Here is a 27,654-nt window from a genome sequence, read left to right as displayed (position 1 = left end):
ACGGCCGCTGCTCGCTGGCTTGCTCGTGCGCTCTCCGCGCCACAGGCACCTGCTCGCCGGGCGCTCTGCGCTCACTTCTCGCTCGCACACTGCAGACTCCTGGCGTCGCCTCCGTCACCCGGCCTCGTCCCCAGCCCAGCACAGCGCTCCGCCCTTCTCCCCGGCCCCTGGCGCCCACTCACCAGCCATGGCCTGGGCCTGGGACAAAGAGCGGTGCAGCTCTTTGCCCAAACTGGGGTAAGCAGTTGAGGGCGGGGGTCTGCGGAGAGGGCCGCGGGGCACGCAGGATAAGCGGCCGTCTCGGGAGAGGGAGATTGGGAAGAAGCCAGGGAGAGTTTGGGTGGGAGGACCCCCAGCCAAAGCGGGTGCTGGGCGGGGCTGCGCTCCAACCACAGAGACTGTGGGCCCTCCAAGCGACCCCCTGGAGGGGGGGGCGCGCTCTGGTCCGGGGGCGTGCCGGCTGTGGAAGGGGAGAGAAGGGCGGGGGTGATGCAGCGGTGGAGGCGGCTCCGCGCCCAGCCACTGACCGCCTCCTCCCTTTCCCCTTCCCTTCCCCCTCTCCCCGCCTCTCTTCGGCTCTGGGTCCGCCACGCCGGACCCGCTCTCCCCGCGCTGCACTGGGTCGGACGCCAGGTCTGCGCGCCGCGGCTGAGCGCCCACTCGCCTTGCGGAAAGAGCCGCGGAGGGACCAGCGGGGGCGGCGGCGGGAGAGCTCGGCGGGAGCCAGAGGAGGTGGCAGTCGGGAGCCAAACCATAAGGAGACTGGGAAGCAGAAGCTCGCAGCTCTGAGGCGCGCACTCCCTTGGCAAGGGATGGGTCCCGGGGCGGCCCAGCCTCTGTCCGGCCCGCCGGGCAGAGACTGAATTGCGGTTCCCCATCGTCCTGTGGACAGCGGGGTAGAAGGAGGCACGGACAGATCACCAGTAGCCTCCCGGCGGGACCTCGCGTCCTGAGCCCCCCGCGCAGCGCCCCCCGCCGGAGCCGCGCCGGGCAAGCCGGCGAGGGAGCTGGGCTGATTGGCGGCCGCCGGCGGCCGGGGGAGGGGGCGCCGCGCGGGGCCATGGCAGGCTCGGAGGCGTCCTAGCCCGAGCTGGAGCCGGATCCGAGCCCACGCTGCCACCACCGCCGCCTCTCCGCGCCCGGGCCCCCGCCGCCGCCGCGCCCCCCGCGGGAGATGGAACAGCGGAACCGGCTCGGCGCCCTCGGATACCTGCCGCCGCTGCTGCTGCACGCCCTGCTGCTCTTCGTGGCCGACGGTGAGCGCGGGAACTTTGCTGCCGCGGGGGGCTCAGGGGATCCTTGCTGGGGCCGCCAGAGCCAGCCTGTCCCGGTCGCCAAGGAGCAGGAGGAAGAAGAGAAGGGGACGGCTTCACGGTCTCCAACAATCCCGGTGTTCAGCCCGGGCCCAGAGGGGCAGGGGGAGGAGAGCGGCGAAGGGTCGCCGCAGCTGCGGCGCTCGAGCCAGGGTCATTCGGAGCCGGACCCGTGCTCGGGCTGCGGAGAGGCGGCTCGCGGGGAGCGGGAGTCGGCGCGCCCCAGCCTGGCTCCGGCAGTGCGGCTGGGCGCCGGGTAGAAGCGTAAGCCGCCCCTGCTGCCCCGCCCGATCCTGAGGGAAGCAGCCTGCAGCGGTAGCTGGTCTCTGCTAGGGCCCGGCAGCTGCTCGACCGAACTTTGCTAGAGCCTGGGCCACGCTTGTGGCTTGGGGGTGGCAAGCACAAGGCCGGCGAGCCGGGGACGCACCGTCTCGCTTAGGGTTGCCCCAGGCCCCCGCCCCACAGCTGGTCACGCCTCTCTCTTCCCCCGCCCCCAGCTACATTTACCGAAGTCCCCAAAGATGTGACAGTACGGGAGGGAGACGACATCGAAATGCCCTGCGCGTTCCGGGCTAGCGGAGCCACCTCGTATTCGCTGGAGATTCAGTGGTGGTACCTCAAGGAGCCGCCCCGGGAGCTGCTGCACGAGCTGGCGCTCAGCGTGCCCGGCGCCCGGAGCAAGGTAACCCGCCGCCCACGCGGCGCCGGCACTCTCTCGGCTCAGGCCGGGGCGGCTGGGGTAATCCTGGCAGAAAAGGCAGGGCGCGCACTGGTGGAGCAGCCCATCTCCCACCTTCCCCATCCCCACAGTATCTTCAACAGCAGCAATCGTTACCCACAAATCCTGGTAATCCTTCTCCTTTCCCTTAAAACCTCCCGAACTGCAGCCTGCCGCTAAAAAGCAACACCTCATCCAGTTCGACTGCTCTTGCTTGCTGGCTGCGGGCACCGGAGTCAGATGGGTGCTGGGTCCTGAAGGAAGACCACTTGGTAGGGCCAGGCTTTCCCGGCCCTCTGCTACTCCGAGGTCCCCGGGGCACAGGGCCAAGGAGTTAAGCTCCTCTTGGCTGGGTTCCAGAGGCCCGCAGTGCACCTCAGGATCGGAGGGAAGGCTCCCACTGTCAGTAGGCCTCTTAAACCAGTCTCTTACGTACACTCGAACACACACACACATACACACAGCTGCCCTCTACCCAAGGTCCCACCCAGAGTTACTGCTCACGTCTCCCTCTGCGTCCCGTCCAGATACACCGGCCCCTCCATCCAGCTTTCCACGGGGTTTAGGGAAACACTGCAGGGAATGAGGATGCTCCAGGGAGGGTGATGAGCCTTTCTTCCCACCCTGCTGGCAATCCAGCCTTTCCTCTTTGGCCAGCAGGTGTGCTAGGGCAGCCCCTCCTGGGTCAGGCACCATGCTTCCTTCAGGGTAAAACTCCAGGAGATCCTGATGTCCTTCGTGCCCTCAGCCCCGGCCACTTCCCGAGCGGTTTCGAATCCTAGCCCGCCCGCAGAGAGTCCCCTTGCCGGAGGCGTATCTGAGTTCCCCGGAGCCTGAAGGCCGAGAGCCTAATGTGTCTCTCTCCCTCTTTGCATTTTAGGTAACAAATAAGGATGCAACTAAAATCAGCGTAAGTGTGGAGCCCAGCGCGGGCCGCGGGAGACCCCTTCTGGCCGCTTCGCGCCCCACATCTTCCTCCCTTTTAGAAAGGCTCAGCGGCCGCCGTGGTGTAGGGCCTTACTCGCAGCCCTGCACAGTCGGCTGCTTGGCAGGTCGGGGGGCCATCTGTCGCCGCTAGCGGAATCGGGTTCGCTTTTGTGTAAATCAAGGGTCCCAGGCCTGAATCTCCTTTCTCCGTTCGGCGCTCACCTGTAAAACTCTCCTTCGGCCGGCCGGCGCGTTCAGGCCCCTGCGCATCCGCTTGCCTCTGTTCTGCTGGCATGTCTCCCAGCAACTGGAGCGCGCTGCTCCTTGCGCTAGCAGCGACCTGTGCTCCGACTGTGGGCCCACCCCGCCTCCACACACATACACACACCCGGCGCCCAGGTGGCGCCTTCCGCCGCAGCCCTCTCCTCTGCCTGGGGTCCGGGTCCCGTGCCCGGCGCAGTGGGCTCCTTGTGGAAGAAGGTGTGGGGCGGGGGTTGGCGAAGTTGAGAGGCGCTGGGGTCGTGGGGCTTGGGAGGAGACGCGTCTACGCTTCCCCAGCTGGAGCATGGAAGTATCGGGGCCTGGAGACCACCAGGGCCTCATAGAGCTCTAGGTTCCGAGGTGAGGGCCCCAGAGCGGTTGCTTGCCCATGTCTCCTCCAGGACGCTGGGGAGGAGAGCTTGGTCGGGAGCTTCAGGCTGCCGCGCCGAAAAGCAGACTGCGAAGTAGCAAAGCTCTGGGGGCCCAACAGCAACCTCAGCGTCGCCTCCTTGGGAGGGTGGAGGGTTAGCTGTAAAGGGCTGGGGGGGGGGGGGGCAAGTTTTTATGTGTACTGAGAGCAGAGTGGCTGTCCTTCCGGCACTACCCAGGCCCTCCGAAATCCAGAGTAAAGGAACATTGGTGTGAGTAGATGTGGAGGGCTGGGCTTAAGGCCGTGCAGCAAAGAGGGTGGTTAGCCACAGGAGGCCGAGCCTGACACTTCTCCAAGATGCAGGAGGGAGGAAGGACGGGTAGGTTCTGCAGCTCTGAAGGTCAGAAGCATAGTTTGGCAGGAGGATGCAACGTGATGAATTCGGTTAAGATGATGGGGACACGATGCAATGGGTAGGACCATCCAAGATCCAATCAGGATTGGGAGCCCCAGGCCACTGGGGAGCCACGGAATGAAAGGAAAACCGGGTCGCGACAGGCAAACCTGCGTCCAGAGGTGTTGGGGTGCTGTGGCATGGGGGCGCAATGGCAGAGCTGGGCGCAGGTGCACTTCGCCGGCAGGGAGAGCGCGTCGCGGACCTGTCCATCCCGGCCTTCTGACCCCAGCCCCTGCTGTCTTGCAGACCGTGCGCGTCCAGGGCAATGACATCTCGCACAGGCTGCGGTTGTCAGCTGTGCGGCGGCAGGACGAGGGCGTGTACGAATGCCGCGTGTCCGACTACAGCGACGACGACACGCAGGAGCACAAGGCCCAGGCGCTGCTGCGCGTGCTCTCGCGCTTCGCGCCGCCCAACATGCAGGCCGCCGAGGCCGTGTCCCACATTCAGAGCAGCGGTCCGCGTCGCCACGGCCCCGCCAGCGCTGCCAACGCCAACAACTTGGGTGCCACCGGCGCCGCAGGCCGAGCCACCTCCGACCCCGGCCACGGCAACAAAAGCCCGCCTCCGGGGAGTCCTCCTGCCGCCCCAGGTCCCGGAGTCCCAGAGGCGGCCGCTGCCTCCGCGGCCCACGCAGCCGCCACAACTGTCGCAGCTGCGGCCGCTGCTTCGTCAGCGTCACCGCCACTGGGCCAGGCGGTCCTTCTGCGCCAGAGGCACGGCTCAGGTAAGAGCGTGTGCAGAGAGGGGGGCGCGCTCGAACGGGGGCTGCGGGGACAGGGTCCTGAGTGGCTCTGGCCAGAGAGGCAGCCCTGCTCTGGCACTTGGTGTTTGCCTAGTGGTGGTAGTTCACGTGGGTGCGTGCGCCTGGGGCAAGTTTTCTGCAGCCTCGCTTGGGTTCTCTTCTTGTTGTTTCCTGTTTATTGCTGGTTGCTTCGAAGCTTTCAAGACTTGTATTTAGGAAGGGGGGAGGGGCGGCCTTGCCCCAAATTCTGGGTAAGAGTAGGCAAGCGGCTCCAGTGTGAGGACCCCTCTCATGATGAGTTTGGAGAACTGGACCTTTTTCTCCTGGGGTCCTTAGAGTCTAGAGGGTGGGGCACTAGCATCCAGAGTGGAAGGAGGTGGTTACCACTCAGGCATGGTGAGTCTGGATGCTGATTGACTGATGGAACAGACAGAATTTGTCCAAGGCTGTGTGGTTGGGCCTGGCTGAGTAGCCTCTGCTCTCTTTGGTTAAGTCCAGAATGGTCCTAGGCACAGGACCTGTGCTATAAATAGTCCCCTTTGGGCCCTCTTGGGGGATGGGGAAGTAAGGATAGAGCTTTGTCATTGCTAGGAGAGCACCCACATGTTAAGGCCTGCTTTCCTCGGGAGCCAAAAGGGCTGGGGGAGATGGAAGGTGGGCAGGCAGAGGGGAGTCAGAGAGCAGGAAAACATACTGACTGCCAGGGCAGGCAGCTCTGGGGCAGAGTGTGTATCATTCTTGGAAGATTGAGAAAATAGCCACTGAAATCACTTTGGTAGGGGTTAATTCTCTCAGAGAAAATCTGCTGTAGAGACTGGCAAGGCAGGTTTTTAAGGCCCAGGACTAGAAGTGGTATATATTACCTTCACCCTCACCTTTTGGCCAGAACTAAGCCACTTGGTGCCCCATAGATGCAAGGTTAGCTTAGGAGCTGTTTTTGACCTCCTCTCTTCTGGGTAGAAGGAGAGCATAAGTCCTGGGGGGACTTAGCCATCTCTCTTTAGCACACAGTAGGTGTGCTGGAAAAGTAGTTACTGACTTACAATTGGCTTAATTGCATGATTAAAAAAAAAAAAAAAAAAAAAGCACCTCTGCTTCACTCTTATGGGATGTTCTACAGACCATGAGTGGAGTAGCAAAGCAAAGGATTTGGAAAGCAGAAGCCCAGATGTGAGTTGTGCTTCCACGGCTTACTAGCTGTATGACTTAAGCAAGTGGCTTAACATGTCTGAACATATTTCTTCATCTGTAAAATAGAATGGTATTCCCTGATCTCAGAGGGAGCTCAGTATGGAGATTTCTATGTAAATGTTTGTTGTCATCACCTTGGTCATTACCTGCTCTGGCCAGAGAGGAGGGGATGGGGGAGATAAGGCTGAGTGGTGGGCAGTTGGAGGCCAAGCTGCTGAGGGCCTTGAATGCCCAGCAGATCCAACAGAGACTTTGGTCAAGGCTTTGGTCAAGGAAGTATTATATGAAAGAGATCTTTGAGAATAAACTTGGTAGTGCTCACAAAAGGTGTTAATGAGACCAAGGCTATGGGCTCATTCCTGCTTGAATCTCCCTGTCCGCCTGGCCAGAACCTTGACACCTTGAGCAGAACCAAGGCTGATCGGACTATGCCCCGCATTGCTAGTCAGATATTCAGTCTCTGGGCTGGCCACAAGGGGGCTCTAGGGCAACTCATCCCAACAGGGAACCTGTCTGTGGAGAGTGGCACAGATAGTAAGTACCCTTCTTTCTGGGAGATCTGGGGGTCCTCACATCAGTTCAGTTCTGATGGCACAGTGTCCAGGACCTCCCAGCAGGTGGGGCCTTGGGCATCTGCCAGTCACAGGGCAGTATTTTAATGCCCACACAGATCAGGGCAGCAGCCCAGGCTGGGGTTCCTCTGCCCTCCCATGGAGTGGCTTGTAGTGTGCATTTCCCTCCAAAAAGCACAGCCAGCTGGGCTCCCATCAAGGCAGGGAAGGCTCCCATCAGGCCCTGGCAGGGAAGTGCCACCAGGTTGGGGGTATGGTGGCCCCTAATGTCTCTGTCACCCCAAAACTGTTGCCAGCTCCTGAATAGGCCAGGAACCATGTAGACACATCTCAGAAAGAACCCCAGGTTTCTTTCCAACTCCCATTCAGAAAGCCAGAAGGTGGGCCTTCTGCCAAAAGACCAGAAAGCCTACATCTTCCTGTCTCCAGGTGAAGGTCTTGGGAGAGTCGCGGTGCAGTGGGCACCTCTGGAGATATGCACATGGAGAAATGGGTTAGCTGACTTCTAACCCACAAACATACCTGAATTACCTTGATCCCAAGGAGGGACCCATGCTGTCTTAAATGTCCCATCATGCCCACCACCCGAAGCCACCCAGGCTGGGGCTGTCCATGGGGCAAAGTCTGAAGACTACCTTTTGGTGGCAGGCATTAATAACCTTTCTGCAAGGCTGTGTTGTTGAGCCATGTGTAGTCCTGCTGAGCCTCCCTGGGGTGCAGCAGGCCAGCCAATCACCCAGAGCTGCCAGCAGCATGAGCCGGAGAGGGAGCTTGAGACAGCAACCTCAGGCTTGGCCTTCCCTGCTCAGTTCTTAGCAGCCTAGAGGGCAGGGGACCAGGCAGGACCGCTGCCACCTGGTTCACAAGCAAGGTGATAGACTCTGTTGACAGAGTCTATCAGTCAGGGTGCTTGGCTAAGCAAATGGCACATTCAAACAGGGTCACGGGGGAGAGGCGATGAGAGTAGTGTTTGAAGGTGTGGACAGGGTTAGGGCAGCCAGAGAAGGGTGAGTGCCAGTCCCCAGGGCTAGTGGCAGTGGGAGCCATTAGCACCTCTAATGGCAAAGCGGGAGTGATTAGTATAACCCAGAGGGGCGCGCCAGATGGAGTGACCTGCCTGACAGGAGCTGTGGCCTTGGTACGATGGCCCAGCAAGGACCTCAACTTCCTCCTGCCCTCCAGTTCCCGTCAGGGCCTCCTACTGGCCAAACCCCCCTAAAGCAGAGGCAAGGGTGCTGGCTGATGCAGCCTATACGGACCAGTGCCCAGAGGCTCAGAGCAGAGTGGAGAAAGGTGGATTTGGGTGGGGGGGGGGGGGGAGGAACAGAGGGAATAACCTGACTCTCAGAGAGCGGAAGATAGGTTCCACCCTAGCTCCAAGACAAACCCAAAGGTCATCCCAGGCCGGGTCAAGTGCTCACTCTGGCTGTTTCAGAATGGCAGCCTCAGTGGTGGTCCCAATCCACCTCCCCAGACGGTCACCAGTAAAGTGATTACTCATGGAAGAAAGTCAGAAGAAGTCCCAGACAGTACTGTGGTACTCTGTTATTCAAGCAAGCTACTTTGGTGATGACAGAGAAGGGGTGGGGTCGGCGGGGTGGGTACTGACCTGAATCCCTCACCCTTCAGCTTCTGCACAGCCAGGCCAAGAAACCCTTCCTGTGCCCCACTTGCACCCAACACAGCCAAATACATATTTGTACTAAAAGTTTATGTGCAAAAACTCATTCATTTCACGTCTCATTTGTCAAGAGACGTTTTGATATTTGTGCTTAAAAATAACATGGGCTGGATTAGCACAGCAGAGCTGGCACAGGAGACCAGGCCCCTTCCTAGCCACGTTCTCATAAATCTGGCTCCTGATTAATCTGAACACTGACCTATTTTATATGAACACTTTGTTGCTGATTGCCATTTCTAGAAAAAAAGAGAGGGAGAGAGAAAGAGAGAAAACAAAACAGAGTACCTTCCAGACAAACCCTTCTAATCCGGAAAGGCACCACAGTGAAGCTAAGTGTGGCCTCAGAAGAATACAGTTAGCAACTGAATGGCTTGCATGTTGGCAAGAGGATCCCCTCTGCAAGGACCTGGGGCTCAGATCTTGTGGTATGTGAACCTCTAATTAGCCTCAAGGCTCCAGCTCCAAGGAGAGGTGCCCTGGCCCCTACAGAGAACCGGCTGATGTGGCAAACTCCTGCCTGGTGCCCACACGGAGAACTGGCTCTCAATATTTCATTTCCTAATGAGAGAAAGACAGCCAAGGCCATGGGTGTGCTGGCTTTAAAGAGGCTCTTACTGCTGGGAGCCATCAAGGGGAGCATCCTTGGGTGTCTCCATGGCAACCGTAAACCATGACTGAAGGGGGCTGTGGACAAGGTGAAGGCATTCACTCTCAACCCATGCCCCCGTGGCTGACAAAGCTGGCAGAAATGGTGCCGGCATGACCTGGGACAATCTCCACAGAGCTGGGAAAGTCTCCAACTAGGCCAGCAGGGCCAGGCGGCAGTCACCCAGTGTTCCCATCTCCCTGGACCCACGAGGACCCAAAAACAATTGGCTTAAATAAACAATCCACTCTTCCCTCAAGCTCCGATGTGACACGAGGATCATAATTAAAGAGAAAATAAATCTGGCACAATTTGTCCCAGAGAAGAGAGGGAGAGGCTCCCTGGGTATCCTGAAAGAGAAAATTAAAGGATTTCACAAAGAAAATGGCTGAGCCTCACAGCTGGCGAGAGATGCCTGCATCATCCCTGACAGCAGCAAATGTGTGTGATTATTGGCTGCATGGCGTCCTCTCCCTCATCAGCCTGTCATGTGATTGCCATGAGTGGGAACTGGCAAGGCCAGCCATGGGCCCAGCTCAAGATTGGCAAGGGCGCCCATGCATGTCCAGGATAAAGCTGTCTGTGTCAGTGGGAGTCCCAGGAGGGGCTAGCCCTACTCCAGCTAAGGCAATCAGAGGAGGCTTCCTGTAGACAGTGTGCGATTTCTGACTCGAAGGGGCACCTGGGGCTTTGTCCTCCTGCTTAGGTCAGCCCTGCGGAAGCTTCTGGAGGCCTCACCTCCCTCCCTGTCCTGTACCACACAAATAGAGAAAGTCACACCAAATGGAATGTCATTTGTCCAGTCGTTAGCCAGCTCACTGCGTGGCTATTCTCTCCTTAGAAGAGAGACCCCAAGTTGAGGGTAAAATGGCTACACTGTGGATTTAATGGTGATAAATAATACTTACCTTTTACTGAGCACTGATTATGTGCCACACGCACATATCACAGATTTCCCTCCTTTTTGCCATTCTCCATAACTCCACCTGCCTCACTTCATCTCACAGTCTGTCCCCAGGGCCCAGACCCTTTCCCCAGCTGGAGTGGCAGCCCCCATGAGAAAAGCCGAGAGCCGGCCTTTCTAAATGTCACTGGGAGCCAAACCCACCACGGAGCTTCTCATTAAATACGCCAGGCGCACATTTTTAGAGCTCTGAATATTAAGGATTCCCCAAGCATCTGTGGGGATAAATGAGGTCAAGTGCTTTTGTAATACGATATTGATTGGTTCTGCCCCATGTGGACCAAGGCAAGGGCTTGGCTGTGGTCTAAACCCCTGAGCTTTATGGGAGAAGGCAGCTTGGTTTTAGCACATCTTTGCAGCACAGGAGAAAAAAAAGTATTATCTTTTCTATTCCCCCATGCTTTGCTGACTATCACCAGGCATCTCTCAGAAACTCATACCCGAAGCGTGAGAAGCTTCCCTTTGTCTTATGTAAGGGCTGCAGAAAAGTTTAAGATGACCAGCAAACAGGCCCAGCGCCTGTAACTGCTGATCCCTACCTGTTCTTAAAGGGTGACAAACTCCTTCCCTGGGGTGGGGCTTCTGGGGAAATTAACCTGCTTGTCAGTGGCTTTGGCGCTCTTGGGGAAGGTGTACTATAAATACTAAGATAACTTATCCAATTTGTCCTGCTCTGGGCTCAGGCTAGCTGCTATTGTGCAGTGAGTCATGGAAGCGGCCGCTGGAGGGGCTCAGCAGCAGCCCCTCAGTAGCCGGTGAGACCTGTACCCTCCATGAGATGGCCCTTGAGATGCAGGTCTTGTGAAGTCCTGTGTTGGCAATCCCAGGGGAGGCCGTTTCTAGAAATTATTGGTTGTTCTGTTCTGCATTACCACCCCCCTGGGCTGAAACATCAAAGCTACTTTGAACTGGCTTCTGGTGTTTATGGTTCAAGTGGAATGTTGAGGGGAGGGGGGAGCTCTGTCTATACAAAATAGAGCCAAAGTGGACATTACAAAAGCTTTCTCCCCACTTATAATCCACCCACACTTAGCTACCCCTGGGGACTCTGTTCTGTCCGGCTCAGAAGTGACCACCTTGCCAGAAGGGCTGCCATGGGGAACAGACCACTGGTGTCTGTGGAGGCCACCTGTACACAGGGCACCTCCTGAGTGCACCTGCTGGACACCCAGTGCCCATTAAGGGATGAGCCCAAGGGGAGGGGCCTGGGTGAGGTCAGTTCTCTCAGGAGCAACCTGAGAGACAGGTTATGGTAGAAGAGACAAAGTATAAACCAGAAAGAGGTTGAGAACAATTCAGGAGGAAGTTATCCTCACCACCTTTTCCAGACATTTCTTTCTTCCTCCTGACATTTCAAATGCTCCTCACTGTTCAGCTACCTGGTTCATAATTAAGCCAGGGTTGGGTGACATAACATTCTCCCTACTTCTGGGCCCTATAGAGCTCTGACCGCCCAGATATCAAAGTATGTGCCTTATCCTTCTTAACCTTTGTAAGTCCTGTGCTTCCCATTCTCTGCATGAGTCCAACCACTTGCATTCAAATCCTGATCCACGCACCCCACATGTGATTTCTGTATCTGTTCTCATCTGGATGGCACCCATACCCATGCCAGAGAACAAGTGACAGCATCAGAGGAGATAATCCACAGAAAGAGTTGAGCTTCAGGAGACCTAGCACCTAGAAAATGCTCAATAGATGTTGCTTCTTGTTCTCTGCATTATTTGCAAGAATGGAATTGACTGTCCAGGATCATTTCATGGTGCTCCTGAGACCTCACTCCGAGACATTTCTCCCTCTGCACATTCTGTGAGCATCATGGAGCTAAAGGTGATGGAAGGAAGCTGATGAACTAGCTTCAGAACAGAGAGTGCCTTCAGATTGCAAATGGCTCAGCAGGTTGCTATTTTTGTCCTTCTCTCTCTGTGCCACTTTGAGGGGGGAGGGTAGGAAATGGGGAGGATGCCACGTCCTCGTCCTTGCCTGGCTGTGGCTATTTTCCATGAGTTCGGAGATCCTTGGTGAGCAAGGACAGGTTCATCATGGCTTCTCACGTCCAGCCCCGAAGTTACACCACCACATTTGCACACCTGCCTGTAGGCCTCATTGTGCACCTGTGTTATGCCTGGTCTTGCTTCATTGTTCTATAGGTTGTTGGCAGCAGGGAGGCCATTGTGATGGGAAGAGGGGGGCCCTTTAGTGGCTAGAAAGCCAAGTTCTGAGGAGAGGCTGGTGTTTGCAGCACAGGACGAGAGCCTCTCCACAGGAGAAGGGAACAGAAGGAACAACCCCCTCAGTGGCAGTCAGCTAGCCAAAGAGCCTCCAAAGCAGGCCTGGGCTGGAGAGGAGGTGCCCCATGTCCTCCTCACTGGGACTCTTACCAGTAGAGGTAGAGGAGGTTTTGTGGGCAAGCCCAGTGCCTCACAGGGATGGGCCTATGAAGTGATGGGGATTGGGGCCACTGTCATAGGCTTGGGCATGCCTGGGCTCTTCCATGCAAGGGCTTGCATTTGTTTTTCCTATTCACGCCCTACCCAAATGCCCTCCCTGTGGCTCACAGTGCCTGCTGCCTGCCAACAAAGGGGTACTCAAGGATCAGTGAGGAGAAGGTAGGACAAAGACCACCAGAAGGAGGTGCTGGGAGCATAGCAGGCTGCTTGCAGGGCCAGAAGACCAGGACCGCTCCTGGCCTGCCCCACGTGAGCCTACCTCCCACCAGCACAGGGAGCCTACACAGGTTCACCAGAAAGGAGGCCCACTCACTCTTACTGGCTGTCGCCAGAGACAGAGAGCCCCTTACTCTGCTGATCCCTGGCCCCCTGCCATCAGCTCTCCTCAGGAGGATGTCAGTTTTCCTTAAGCCAGGAAAGCCCAGCTGCAACATTAGTCCCCTTATAGCAACTTTTATTACAATTGATTCTCATACAAATGCCACTTGGCCCAGATGAAGGATCTTTTATAAACCCGGGGGAGGGAGAGCTGATATCATGTCATGGCTCATTCTGAGCTAGGGTGGGGGTTCTTGGCCAACTATATCTGGTATGGCCAGAGCCAAGGGGCAGAGGTCTTCCCAGAGCATTAGGTAGACTCAGCCCCCACCTCAGGAAGAAGCTCACAGTCTCACCATGGCAGTCAGAATAAGCAAGAAGTGCTCTGAGAATGAATTCAGGGCTTAGCTGGGGCATAAGAAGGACTCAGAAAAGGTGGCACCAGTGGAGATCACTTCACAGAAGGGAGGAAGGCTTTGCTGACCCTGCAGCCAAAGGGGTCTCATCCATCTTGAGTACCCAGAAGGGCTCCACTGCTGTCTCAGGGCCCCCAATATTTCCTTCCCTGTCATGGAGTCAGTGCCTAGCTGATTACCCCATCCAGACTGATGCCCCGGGGAGACAGGCCCAGTTCCTTCTCATATCTGTATCCTCCCTACTCCATGTTCATTGGGCCTGGCACTAGTTCATTCATTCATTCATTCATTCATTCAACAAATGTCAAATTGGGCATCTTTTATGTGCAGGAACTAGGCATGGATGACACAATGTGAATAAGACCTACAAGGTCCTCAGAGTCTGATAGAAGGAGAAACAGACATTGATCAAATAGTCACATGGCAAGTGGAAATTTATACCCATGGCTGGTTACTCTAAAGGAGAGACCCATGGGTCTCTAAGGAGCTAAGAATAGGGGGACTTGACCCAGGGAAGGGTCCTTGAGGGAGTGACACTTGAGCCATAATCTGAAAGATGGTTAAGAGTAAAGAGAGAGTGTAAAGGGAGTGGGTAGAGCCTTCCAGGAAGAGGGGGTGGCATGTGCAAAGATCCTGTGGCAGGAGGGAGCAGGGGAGTACAAAGGCCTGACAAAAAGTTAGTATGGTTGGGGCAGCAAAGCAAGAAAAGGAACAGAGGGAAATTTATTTTTTTAATGCCTTAAGCAAGATTTTATTTTTATATGAAATTTATTGTCAAATTGGTTTCCATACAACACCCAGTACTCATCCCAACAGGTGCTCTTCTCAATGCCCATCACCCACTTTCCCCTCCCCCCACCCCCCATTGACCCTCAGTTCAATCTCAGCATTTAAGAGTCTCTTGTGGTTTGCCTCCTTCCCTCTCTGTAACTTTTTTTTTCTCCCTTCCCCTCCCCCCTGGTCTTCTGTTGGGTTTCTCAGGATCCACATATGAGTGAAAACATATGGTATCTGTCTTTCTCTGCCTGACTTATTTCACTTAGCATAACACTCTCCAGTTCCATCCACGTTGCTACAAAAGGCCATATTTCATTCTTTCTCATTGCCAAGTAGTATTCCATTGTATATATAAACCACATCTTTATCCATTCATCAGTTGATGGACATTTAGGTTCTTTCCATAATTTGGCTATTGTTGGAAGTGCTGCTATAAACATTGGGGTAAAACTGCCCCTATGCATCAGCATTTCTGTATTCCTTGGGTAAATTCTTAGCAGTGCTATTGCTGGGTCATAGGGTAGATCTATTTTTAATTTTTTTGAGAAACCTCCACACTGTTTTCCAGAGCGGCTGCACCAGTTTGCATTCCCACCAACAGTGCAAGAGGGTTGGGAAATTTAAGTAAAGAGTAGTTCAGAGCTCAAACTCCATAAGGCCTTATGATAGAGATGGGAGCTTTGGCTTTGTCCTAAGGCAACAGCATGGGGAACAAGTGGGTGGCAGGGCATGATGTTTTTGGAACTGATATTCTGGCTGCAGTGTGAAGATTAGAGAAGTGGGGACAGAGTGGATGTGAAGAAACCACTGTAGAGGCAGTGATCCTGCTAAGAGATGACAGGTTTTGGACTACCTGTTTGGATAGATAGGCGGATAGGTAGATAAACAAGTAGCTGGTGTCTGAGTTAAGGGAAAGATGTGAATGGATGGATGAGAGTGTAGGGGATGAGTGGAAGGAAGGATGAGTGAACGTGTGGATGGGTGGATGGAGGGAAGGACACGTGGACATGTGGATGAATGGATAGAAGGATTTATGGATGTGAGAATGGATAGAAGAATGAGTAGATGGGATGGATAGAAGGATGAGTGGATATATGGATGGATGGAAGGATGAGTGGAGGTTTGGGTGGGTGGATGGAAGGATGACCGGATGTAAGATTGGATGTAAGGATGAGTGAAGGTGTGGGTGGATGGAGGGATCAGTGGATGGATGAATGGATAGGTGGGTGGGTGGATGGATGGATGGATGGAAGGAAGGATGAGTGGATGGGTGGGTCGATGGAAGGATGGAAGGATGGGTGGATGAGTGGAGGTGTGGATGGAGGGATCAGTGGGTGGATGGATGGGTAGGTGGATGAGTGGGTGGATGGGTAGATGGAAGGGTAAATGAGGTGTGGATGGGTGGAAGGAAGAATGTGAATGGGTGAGTGAATGGGTGAGTGGGGGGATGGAAGGAAGAGTGGATACGTGGTTGAAACAGGAATGGGAAGATGGGTCCATGTGGGAGACAAGTTGGGTATTGCAGGATGAATGGGCTTGGGGCTGCAGACATGCCCAGTGTTGGCATTCCCCACATGTTACACTGCATACTCAGTCCATATCTTCTAGGATAGAGGCCACGGGGAGAAAGGTCCCAGGTGGTGGCATGGCACAAACTGACTAGGCCCAGAATTCCATGCCAGCCCTTGCTTCTCTCTGCAGTCCCCAGACCATAGTAAGATGGGTGGGGTGAGTAGACACAGCTAGTCCCCAGCCTGCTCCAGCTCCCCCAACACCTCAGCCTTTACAAGGCACCAGCATCACTCCCAGTGAAGGACATGAGCAGGGGCCTTTCCATATGCTGAACTCTGGTTTCTCTGGTGAATGCAGCCTGACCAAGACTTGCTGAATATTGTCCATGTAAAAGTTACCGTGGATACATTTTTTCAAGCATCTAAAAAATCAAATCTCCAGGTGGGCAGATGAATAACTGTATTCGCATTAAAGACTAATGTAACAAAAAATACACAAGGCAATAATTCATAATGCATGCTAGTCTACAGAGTCATATTTTAATGCGTGACATATCCTGGGCAGCTCCTCTGTGCTAATTTTATTTAATGAGCACATGTTCTAGAATTTTCAGAGCACTATCCCTGGGCAATTAAAATGTGTTAACCTTTTCAGTTAAATCGTGTTCTAAAGAAAAGTCCTCAGCATGAAACAGAAAGAAATATCTAGGCACCATGGAGGCAGAGCCTAGAGGAAAGGATTGCTATTGTGTCCCAGCCGTGCCAGACTCAGGGGCCTCCAGGCCTTCCTCCCTGGCCCTCAGGGCTCCTGTCTGTCACTCCTCCTCATCTTGGCCAGGCCCACCTCCATGGAGCAGGGCGAGAAGGCTGAGGCAAGGACCCACACACTGAACAGCCTTCACTGAACCAGCATTGAGTGAGTGCCCAACATTTGCGTGAGCCAGGGGATGTGAGGCAGACTCTGTGTCAAGGGACATGAAGGCTATGGAGGGGACATGAGGGATTTAAAAAGGCCAGGATGCCCCCAAAGAGGGGCAGGTCCACTCATTTGAAGCCCATTCCCTATCTGTGTAATGGGCACACTAGTACCCCAGCATCCACAGGTCTGTGAGTTTCAGACCTGAGCCTCTGGTGAATGGTTCCCAAACGGTGTTCCTTGGAACCCTGAGCCCCAGCCCTACCCCCAGCTTCAAACAGAGCTGTTCTGTTTTTCTAATGATTTGAAATATCAGGCTTCCATGCAGCAATTAGCTTAAAATGGAGGTTCCACTGCTTTAGAAGATTTGAAAGCAACTGATATAGTCCAAATATATATATATATATATACATATATATATATATACGTAAGTATATAAATTATATAGAGTATACAAATATGTTTATGTGTGTGTGTGTGTGTGTGTGTGTGTGTGTATGCCACCTTCTAAGAAAAGAATTTGAAGTGGCTTTCAAAGCTGCATGTGACCTAATAGAACAGAAATTTTTTAATGAAGAAATCGGAATACAGGGAAAATGAATGTGAAATGGTGAAACTAGTTTGAGGAAAAGTTGGACAAAGAGATGTGTGCACACAGTCTCGGGCAGTTGAAAGGTCAGATCAGGGTGATAGCGATGGGCCTCCAGCACCACCTTGTATTTGAAGATGAAAAATGAGATTCCAAGCATGAAGCATCTGGTGGATGTCTGGTGCATCGTGGCTGCTTAGACTAGCTGGGGACACCTAAGAAGGACTCCCATTCATTCATTTGATGAATATTTTATGTGTGGGACGCGCACAGGGTGGTGGGAGAGAGGAGTCAAAAGGTAGACCTTCCATGGCCACCAAACACAGCTGGGAAGGATCAGAACTTGCTGTAAAGCCCATAGGATGCAGGGAGCCTCCAGCTGGAGTCTGGGGGATGCAGTGTCTGAGGGAGGCCTGGGGGTGCAGAGGAGGCAGACAGGTGACACGGGGTGAGCAGCACGGATGATGGTGGGGCTGTAAGGGAGGGGTGAAGTTGCAAGGTGGTCTGGGGTGGGGCCAGGAGTTAGGTCTTCAACCTGGGATGGAGCCCCTGGGGGATTGGGGGGCATCGTGTGTTTGCACATGATGTGTTTTTGTGTTTGCAAAGGGCACTGTGGCCTCTTTCTGGGTAGGGACCTGTCTGCTTAGAGCTAGTGGATGTGGGTCAAGAACGTGGCCCTGTCATGAGAGAGCTGATGTGAAGGGAGGGTAAAAGGACCGGCAAAGGTGGGCCAGGGCGGAGAAGTGCACAGAGTGAGAACTGTTTTGGAAGCCACCTTGTAAGTGGCTCTGGGCTGGGCTGGCATGGAAGGGTGGGTTGGCTGTGGGCAGCCAGAGGAGACAGGATAGGGCTGACTAGTGAAGTGGACAGCATGAGTGGCTTCCATGCAGCATCCCAGTGTACTGGGGCTGAGGGCATCTGAAGCATCGTGGAAGCAGGGGAGGCAGAAATGACCCTGGGTTGGGGTCAGGAAGAGCCTCGAGCAGGCTAAGGAATCTAGGTTCGATTCACAGGTACCAGGGAGTCACTGCAGATTAACTTCTGTATCTGTACTGCCTACTAGCTGTGCAACTTTAGGGAAGCCACTTAACTTCTCTGGGTCTCGCCTGTGAGAGGGGAGTGGCTTCTACCTCCTAAGTCCACTGAGAGGGTGAAGGGAGAGAATTTTCTTGGCACTGAGAACCCAGAATCATGTGCCTGTTAGCATCCTGCAGTCTCAGAGCTCAGAGAATCTGGATGGGCAGTGGGAGATGCCCCTGAGACCTGGACCCAGCACTGAGAGAGGCCCCCCACCACCCCCGCATGGGGAGAACCCTGATGCTTACTGTGGTCTGGGCTACCCCTAGCCCTACCAATGCCAGCCTCCTGACCACACAGAAAGACCTGTTTACCATTTTCATTAAGCAACACCATTAAAGGATAATTTGAGGCAAGATCTAATTTCAAAAGAAATAGAAGCTGGAAAGGCATTCACAACAAAGTTGGCTGCATTAAAAAGCTATTACGAAGGTTAAAATACAGAAAAACATCTCATCCCCCATGAGGTCTCCCTTGGAAGCAGCCTAGGGCTGGGGTCAAGCCAAGGCATCGGGGAAAGGGTCTGGCTCTTTGGTCCCGAGAGGTGGCGTATGTGGTGGGTAGGTGTGTGGACGGCAGACACACTGTCTGAGTTCAAGTCCGGGCTCTGCCATTTCTCTTAGTGTGGCCTTGGTAGGGCCAGGTTTAGCAAATAAAAATATAGGACCCCCAGTTCAATTTGCATTTCAGATAAACAAGAGGTAGCATTTTAGGTTAAGTAGGACCCGTGCAGTATTTGAGATATACATGTACTTAAAATTATCCATGGTTTACCTGAAATTCAAATTGAACTGGTGTCCTGTATTTTCTCTGGCAACCCTAGGCCTTGAGTATTTTGCTTCACATCTCTGGACCTCAGTTTCCTCACCTGTAGAGTAGGAATAAAAGAGTGACTCCTACAGTTATGAGGATTGTATTTGATGTAATATACCTGTGACAGTGCCTGTGTGAACAAGAGCTAGCCAGCTTCGCTGTAGTCATCCTGAAGCTGATCACCTCTATCTGCTTGAGCCTGGCTGGGTCTGCCCCCTGCCATGCACTCCCCACTGCTGGTCATCTGCTCCAGCATCAGATCCATTCCCTGCTGGGGGTGGGGCTGCTTGCTGGGGGCAGAGGAGAGGAGGAGGTCTGAGGCCAGCCCTCTGGTGCTTGGGCTTCCAGAAAGGTGGAGGGGTAGGACATGTTGTAAGAAAGGCATTTATGGGAGTGGGGGGAGAAGGGGAGAAGACAAAGGGCCACATGAATAGCACAGACATTTGTCCCAAGCCCTCTGTGCCTAGGTGCTCAGGGAGGGCTTCCTGGAGGAGGTAGTGCTTGTTCCAGGCTTGAGGCAGAGGTCAGAACTAGACAAAGGACAAGGAGGTTCTGCAGGTGAGCCCAGAGTCTGCTGTAGGCACTCACCAGGAACAGTGGACTGGAGTGCAGGTCAGCTGGCCGGGCACAGCAAAGGCGAGGTTGTTTGGGAGTGTCACAGAGAAGTCCTAGCTGTGGCACTGAGCCGGAGGCTCTTTCTCCTGTGGGTAGAGGGGCCGCATCGAGGTTATGCACCTCAGGGAGAGTTCTCGGGTGTGTCTGAAGGAGGGGGGTGAGCAGTGGGTGTTGTGGAGACAAGAAGATGCTTTAGGAGGTCACTCGGGCCATGGCAAGGAAGAGAAGGCACAGCAAGCAAGGCTAAAATGAGTGTCCCACACCTGCCCCTGCCCCCCTTCACCCCAGGGAGTGCCTAGGCTCCCCCCACTGCCTAGACACTGAGGCTACCGGAGGACAGCTTGTGTTCGAACCCAGGACCTGGGCAGGCTAGGACAGCAGGGTGGATCAACACGGGACCAACGGACCCACGTCCCATCTGCTCTCCTACATCTCTTCATCCACACTCAGCTCTCCTTCCAAACGTCTCTGTTTCCTTTAAAGCCCAACGGCACTGGTTGCGCCTAGTTTTTGCCCTAGTTACCAGCACACATTAATTTTATGGCAGAAATTAATTCTGTCCAATTCTGTTAGTGCCCGGTTATTCCTTGCTGACTCCCTTTGAATAAATATCCATGAAGAGGCTTTAATTAAAACGTCAACAAGGGAAGCAGCCTCCTTGCAAGGCAGCATCTTCCCGTTCAGCTGTGGCCGGGCTGCCTGGCCTGCTCGCCACGGCATCCAGGGGAGGTAGAGAGCCATGGGGAGGTGGGCGCAGCGGCCATGGGGAAGCCAGGAGCGTCAGAGCAGGGAGAGCCAGCTTCACACAGTGCTGTACGAACCAAGACGGGACCCTGGCCAGGCCTCCTGGATGCTACAGCAGAGGCTCAGAGGCTGCAAACTCAGGCCCCACCGAGCGCCAGGCAGGGTGGTGGAGAGGAATGAGACTGGCTGGACAAAGGAAGCCCCAACTGTTTGAGGGCCAAGAAGGGAACTAGCAGCCACCCTGGGCCCATTTGGGGGTCAGAAGCAAGCAAGGAGCAGCAGATTCCTGCCAGAAGAGGAGCCCGCTACTGGTCATGTATCTTGGAGGAAACCGTGCCCAGGGTTACCTGAATCTGTGCTTTCAGGTAAAAGTCTCTGAGTTTTACATGTTGGATTATAATTTATAATTTTTTAAGTTTTTGTTTATTTATTTTGAGAGAGAGAGAAAGAGGCTAGGGGCAGAAAGATAGGGAGAGAGAGAATCCCAAGCAGGCTCCACACTGTCAGCGCAGAGCCTGATGCGGGGATCAAACTCACAAACCGTGAGATCATGACCTGAGCTGAAATCAAGAGTCGGACACTTAACCCACTGAGCCACCCAGGTGCCCCTATAATTCATAATTTTTATTTTAAAAAAATTTTAATGTTTATTATTTTTGAAAGAGAGAGAGACAGAGCGTGAGCAGGGGAGGGGCAGAGAGAGATGGAGACAGAATCCAAAGCAGGCTCCAGGCTCCGAGCTGTCAGCACAGAACCCAATGCAGGGCTTGAGCCCATGAAGGGAGATCTGAGCCCATGAGATCATGATCTGAGCCGAAGTCCGACGCTTAACCGATTGAGCCACCCAAGCGCCCCAATTTGTAATGTTTGAAACTGTGTGTACCAAGTCAGACCCCTCTGCAGACAAGACTGAGCCTCCAGTGGCCATTTTCCTTTCCTCCCCTTTTCCTTGCTGTTGCCCCTGGGCTCTGCAGGAGATGGTGATTTGTAGCCAGTGAGGCAGGGCTGGAGAAGGGGGTAGGGTGAAGAAGAGGGAGAGGCCAGCCCCCAGAAGTGCCCCCGACCCTGCCCTCAGCTCTGGCCTGGTGCTTCCAGATCACGGGCATCTCCACCATGGCCAGGGTGACTCCTACATGCCCTCTCTGCTTGACTCCACAAACCCCTCTAAACCCAGAGAGAAGCCTCTTGCACCCTGGCACTGGGTTGCTCTAAGAGGGTGTCCTCTCCTTCGACTGGGGGCTGGCCCTCTGCTGTGGGTCCAGGATGGGCAGGGCACTGATGGGAATGGGAGCGAGGACCAGTCCAGACAGGCCTCCATCCCATGTCTAAGCGCATGTCCGAGGCCAGCCCATGAAGGTTGCTGCCTCTTGGGGGCCAGCCGTCTTCTCTCACTTTGAGGCAGAGCAAAAGGGCAAAGGCCCAGCACTGAGCATTGGCCTTGACAGGGGTCTTGTCCAGGGCACTCACTTGACTTCCTACCTTTTCTAGCCTAGAAGCCTATATTTAAGAGATGTGTTGTGACAGCATGAAATGCAGAATATTCATGTGGCCTTGCTCTGTGTGACATGGAGGGGACTGTCCCCAAGATCCCCATCACAGTCTTTATGTCAGGATACCCATGCTTACTGGTGGGATGGCTCTGTCCACAGAGACTGGACTAGTTCTCTGGCTGCTGTAGTCAGCTTCTGAATGTTCTAGTGCAATTCTGGACGGGGAAAGGCCAGGCATCACGCTGTGGCCAGAGTGAACCTCCAACTTAGCCCAGGATCTGTTTCTGTAGGTAGAGCTAGGCCTCCAATGTATCTGAATTTTATTTACTCTTTACAAACTTGAACCAAATTTTAGTTTTCAAGCTATAGCATAAACAAACACAAAAACAGCCCCTGAACAACCCTGGACTCCGAGGGGCACTGTTTGCAAAGCTCTGACCCAGGCAACCCCTCCAGTACAGCAAGCAGATCGTCAGCAGGCCCCTAGCTCCCTCCTGCCCGCGGCCAGCATGACAGGGGCTACAGACCACAGCAGGGCAGACGTCACCCCCGAAGCCAGGGAACCATCTGTGACCCTGGGAAGGACAAGCAGGGCACATGGAGGGAAGACAGTGGCTTCCCTGGCTAGTGTCCCCACTGGTCAGCTGGGGAGCAGCTCACCATGCTCCTGATGCCCACGGAGCAGGGGCGGTCCCCTCAGTGCACCCACGCCTGTGGGAGTCTGAGACAGAGTGGGAGTGGGCAGCTGCTTCCCCTGCAGGCACTGCCCCACCAGGAACCTGACTCATGGGCTTAGCCTCCAGCCAGTGCAGGCAAGGGTCCCAGAGGATGACCCAAGCAAAACCTCCTCCTTCACTTTTATCACCAGGCCTCAAAGCTTCTGTGTTGTTCTCTGACAGGGCTTTTGGCATTCTGCCATTGCCGTGTAAATGGAAAAGTGGGATTTCCCAGTCAGAAGCAGCTTGGCTGGTGCCTTTGCGGTGCCCATGGGGGCTGAGTGCCCCCACTGTTTTCTTTGGGAGCCTCTTAAATGGCTCCAGCAGGTGTCTTATCCTGTTCACCATTTCAGTGATAAAAGCTAATATTCGCAGAGCCAAAGCAGCTTTGATTTCTTTAAGAATGATTAGCAAAATGATGATCCTTGTTAAATCAAAGAATGAATCAGCCACTATTCCATCAGAGGGCTTCCCTCACCTCTGATTTTCCAGCCTGATTTCAAGCAGCCTGATTTTCCAGCTTAATCATGACAAATAAACTTCTGCGTGTTCCAGTGCTATTCCTGGTGCTCTTAGGAAGGGAGGAAATAGATACAGAGACTGTTAGCATCCAGACACAGCAGCCTCATAGGAACAGAGCCATCCCCACACTGCAGAGGCCAAGATAGGAGCTCCTACCTCAGCTGAGCCAAAGGCATCCTCCTGGCCCTGGAGGGTCCAGGTGAGCCCCAGACAATAGCGGGAAGTCCTGCCTCACTCCACTCCAGGAAAGCAAAGACAGGGACTGAGGCAGCAGACGCTGGGGGCGGTGAAGGGAGACCGGCAGCCATGTCCTAAACAGTTGTCGATCTTGGAAAACTTTCCTCTTGAGGGAAGGACAACCCCCCATATTATATTTTCTCCAACGCTTTTCAGAGAGGTAGTTATGTTACCCTTCTCAATTGTATCTATTTTCAGAGCAGCTGACTCTGTTTACGTAATTGTGTAACAGAAGACGCTCAAATTCGGTGGCTTTGGTATGACACGAGAACAATTTATTTAGCTCATGATCCTGTGGATCAGTCGGGAAACTCCTCTGCCAGTCTCTTGTGGACTCATTCCTGCTCACGTGGACAGCTGCCCTTTCAGCTGAGGACTGATTGGGCTAGAGGGAGTCCAGCTGGGACGTGTCATGGCTTTTATCCTGCAGCAGGCTGGCCCAGTCTTGTTCATAGGCAGTGGGTTACAAGAGGCACAGAGGAAGGGCAAGCCTCAGTGGACAAGCACTTAAAAAAAATTTTTTTTTAACGTTTATTCATTTCTGAGAGACAGAGACAGAGCATAAGCGGGGAAGGGGCAGAGAGAGGGAGACACAGAATCCGAAGGGGGCTCCAGGCTCCGAGCTGTCAGCACAGAGCCCATCGCAGGGCTTGAACTCACCAACTGTGAGATCATGACCTGAGCAAAGTCAGACGCTCACCGACTAAGCCACCCAGGCACCCCCAGACAAGCACTTTTTTAAGGCTTTGCTTACTTCACATTTGATAATATTCACTGGCCAAAGCAAGCCATGTGACCAAGCCCAGCATCTCGGAGGGGTGGGGGGGATGCACTATCACAGGGTGTGGATGCTGGGATCTAAGAGGTGAGGGGGGAAGGAGATTGTGGCCATTTTTGCAATCTACCACTGTGATCTTGCTTGATCTGGACCCCAACCTGGAAAGACATGCCAAGCACATGTTAATTTTACAGAGCCATGCATATGCGCATCCCCATTCTATAGAGTGGGTGGCACAATGCCCAGAGAGGTAAAGGGTGTTGCCCCAGGTCACACAGCTGGCTTGCTTGAAAGCCTCTCTCCCAGGTGCCAGCCTGCTGCCCCTGACCACCTCCCTTGGCCCCCTTTGTGGTGACGCTGGGCCAGGGAGTAGATGAGGTGCCACCCAGGAGCCAAACCCTGGCTGAGCCCCCACAGACATCCACCAGCAGAGACACCACAGACTCTGGTGTCTGCCCTCCACAGGCTCTGGTCTCCAGGAGCCACCACTTCAGCCGCTGGCCCCTGCTGCTCCCACTCTGGCCCAAAACAGAGTGGCAGGCTGCTTGTTTTAACCCGGGGTCTTTGGAAAGTCTTGTGCAATTTTAAAACTTTTCAGTGTGAGTAGGTGATATTGTGACAGCGGGAAAGGCCAGTCAGCAGTCTCTGGAGGCAAATTAAAATGTCTCCTCACATCTCCTCTGTCCCCAGTTCCACAGGCAACACTTCCCTTGCCCAGCTCGAGAGCCCAATTGCCGTTCGTCCTGCCCCCGTGTGTCTTGAGGCTCCGTGTTTTACTGCACACGGACATCTGCTTTCCAGGGCCTCGTGTGGCTGTTTCTATCCTGCCTGCACCTGTCTGCGTGTTGGGTTTGCAGGAGCGTGAAGTTCTGAGCCAGGAGATCTGAAGGCCAATGGGCCCAGTCTGGGCACACAAGCCCTGTGTGGCCAGGAGGCAGCGTTCTGCCAGCAGCACCGCTGGTTTCCGCGTACCTGAGCCCAGGCACCTGGCCATCCATCAACACACCCGTCACCACGTCCACCCTCATTCTTCCCAGTGATGTGTGGCAGTGAAAGCAGCAGAGGAGGAGGACCCGAGTCTTGGGAGTGATGACCACACCCTGGTCCTTTCCACGGATGGATGGCAAGGGGCAGAATGTCAGTTCCTGCCAGGCTGCAAGCAGGGCCAGGAGGGACAACTGTGTAAAAAATTAGTGTCTGAAGAGGAAGGTTAGCACACCTGGATTTGTCCTGTCCTTGTGCTTCTCCACGGGGTCTCAGACCATGCATGGAAACAAGTAATGGTGGGCGAGATGTGCACTGCAGACAGCTTCCACCCCCTTTTCATTCAGATGTTTGAACCCAGCCTGTGTTTCCCAAAATGGGCACATAGAATCTCGGAGTCTCCAGCAGGAATGGCCCCTGGATCATTATCCTACCCTGTCCTTTCACAAAGGGACACTAAGGCCCAGGACACAGTTATTGCCAGAACAAGATGGATTTGGGATTGGGGGAAACACCTTAGATAGAAGATTAATGGCTCTTCCAACTGGAGAGAGGGGGAGGTCATGGGTTCAGGCCCAGCCTGGTCAGGAAAGCCAGAAACCCGGCCTGCCTGGCTGCAGCGCCCGTGGGCAGATAAGCAGAGGTGGCCACGGCCTCTGTACCATCTGCTTGGCACAGGGAAGGGCCTCCTGCCTCTCTCCATCCAGGCACAGAGCTCCAGCCCAGCTAGCTGGCTGAAGTGAAGGGAGGAGAGAGGCCTCCAGATGGTACAAGTGAGCAGGGTAGGGCTAGAAACTGTTTACATTAATGCAGTCTGACCCTAAGCAGGGTGGCAGTGGCAGTGACGTCATCCCCACGGTTTGGGTAGCACTTCTTCCCTGGCTCCTCTCAGGACCCCTGGAGCATCCCACCTTCCAGGGAAAAGCCTGTGATTCACGGGTAGGCTTTCCTCCAGTTGCACCGAAGGTCTTCCACTAGACGCAGACCCCAATGACAGATGGGCAAGAAACCAGGCAGGCAGCCCAGGGGAGGCAGGATGAAGGCACACGTTACAGTTCCAGTGGTGGGCCAGGGGCCCAAGTTAAGCAAATGGAAGTGACCTCACTAGAACAGTGCAAGGGTCACTCCTCCAGGAACCTAGGAACCAGGAACCCCTCACCTCCATCAACCAATGATTTCTGAGTTCCCCACTTTGACCCTAAGGTAGGATAGACCAACAGGGCATGAAAACAAGACTCACAGAAATATCAGGATGCCTAAGACGGCATCTGTGAATACTAAGCTGTGTAGTTCAGGCAGGGGTTGGAAGGTTTGGAGTTGTGTGCAATCACGGAGTATCCTTGGAGGAGAGGGGAAGCTGGGCCTTTGATGCGGAAGGCACTTTCCAGTATAGTTCTGGGGAGAGTAGGGGGGTGGTGATTGGCATATTGCCTTCTTATTCAGCTCAAATAACAACTGGGACTTTAGAATTGCAATTGTGATCTAGCACACACGGCTTTAGGCTAGGGGTACCTGGTGTCTGACCACAGTAGGCTCCTAAAACGTGTGGTCTGTAAATAACAAACAGCAAAATGCTTCATCGTTGTGCAGGAGTGCCACTAGGCACCAGCTGAGTACTGAGGTCAAGATGTCCAAGTTGGAGGAAGTCTCATTCTCCCGGGTTTGCCCATGGCCACTAGGTTCTCGTGAATCCGGCATTGACCGTGCCCATTTTCTCACCCCCTGCAGGCACTGGCCGTAGCTCCGCCACAGACCCACTCTTGTCCCTGCTCCTGCTGGCTCTGCATAAGCTCCTTCGCCTGCTGGTGGGGCACTGACACGCACAGCCATCCCCCTGCACCTCAGCCCGCCCACACGGCCTGCCCAGACCCGGCGTGAGGCTCGCGTCACCAGATGGACACAGAGAGACTGAGAAGCATGACCAAGTCCATGTGGAAAATAAATAAATCCTATTTTTGGGGAAGTTACACAAATGTAGAACACCTAAAATAATGCATCTAGTTTCCAAATAAGATGGAATTTGGACCATGCGGTATGCATGGGATCAGTGATTTCGCTACTTCAATGTATTTTTCTTTTCTAAACTTTTCCTCCAAGTGTTCATTTTGCACGAACTGTTGAGCAGTTATCTTTAGGATACTATGTAAAAATGTTGGGTCAAAGCCTTTCTGACAAAGCAAAATATTTTTAGTAGATTATTGTGTTTAGGGATTTTTTTATTTACTTTTTTCTTTAGGGGCTTTCCTTTTTTTTATTAAAGTAAATTATTTCTTTTGAGACATTTTGATTAAAAAAAGATACATCTTATCATAATTAAAATTCACTGTCAATAATATTTATTTTTAAATAAAGATTGGAAACAAGGTCAGACACTTGTTTATAAACTGTATTGTATATTGCTGAATAACAGTTGAATAAAAAACAACTTTGAAATAACCTCTCTGCAGGCATGTATGAATGTTAAGCCTGGATGCCATGACCTCCTGTTCTTTGACGCCAGCTGCACCCTTGGCTGGATACAGCCCAGGCTGGAGGACAGCCCCGGGCACCTGGCCAAGGCCGCACAGAGCAGACGGGAATGCTTTCCCAGCCTCCACTAGGGACAGGGGACCTCATGAAGCCAGAAGTCAGAGGAACCTCCAGCCTGGGTTTGGAAGGAAAGAAGGTCGCTGGGAAGGGGTGTGATATAAATCAAGAACCACTTTTTCCCTCTTGGTTTAAAGTAATTGTGCAATGCATTTGCCCACGTGGAGATGACAATGACACAGCCAGGTATACTCACAGTTACTGGATTCACTGCTAGTTTGAGGAGGAAATTTGGGGAGGTGAAACAGCTCACACCCTCTCTTCATGCAT

The 27,654-nt window shown here is 53.9% G+C and overlaps 1 protein-coding gene across 3 annotated transcripts; it reads left to right on the top strand.

The window, feature by feature from the left end:
* On the top strand, window positions 1-27,164 carry VSTM2B (V-set and transmembrane domain containing 2B). Of its 3 annotated transcripts, XM_060650847.3 has the most exons (6): window positions 4-237; window positions 634-1,256; window positions 1,811-1,995; window positions 2,912-2,941; window positions 4,293-4,773; window positions 26,527-27,164. In XM_060650847.3, exons 2-6 carry the CDS (start codon window positions 1,175-1,177, stop codon window positions 26,613-26,615), a joined length of 867 nt encoding a protein of 288 aa, XP_060506830.1. In that variant the 5' UTR covers window positions 4-237; window positions 634-1,174; the 3' UTR covers window positions 26,616-27,164. The 3 variants fall into 3 exon arrangements, with proteins under 3 accessions (XP_060506832.1, XP_060506830.1, XP_060506831.1); XM_060650849.3 differs by lacking the exon at window positions 2,912-2,941 and having other exon boundaries at window positions 1-237; XM_060650848.3 differs by lacking the exon at window positions 4-237 and having other exon boundaries at window positions 251-1,256.
* The last annotated feature ends 490 nt before the right edge of the window (window positions 27,165-27,654 follow it).

Source organism: Panthera onca, chromosome E2 (assembly GCF_046562875.1).
Source record: "Panthera onca isolate mPanOnc1 chromosome E2, mPanOnc1 haplotype 2, whole genome shotgun sequence".
Lineage (NCBI taxonomy): Eukaryota > Metazoa > Chordata > Mammalia > Carnivora > Felidae > Panthera > Panthera onca.
This window is presented reverse-complemented; position numbering and strand designations above follow the sequence as displayed.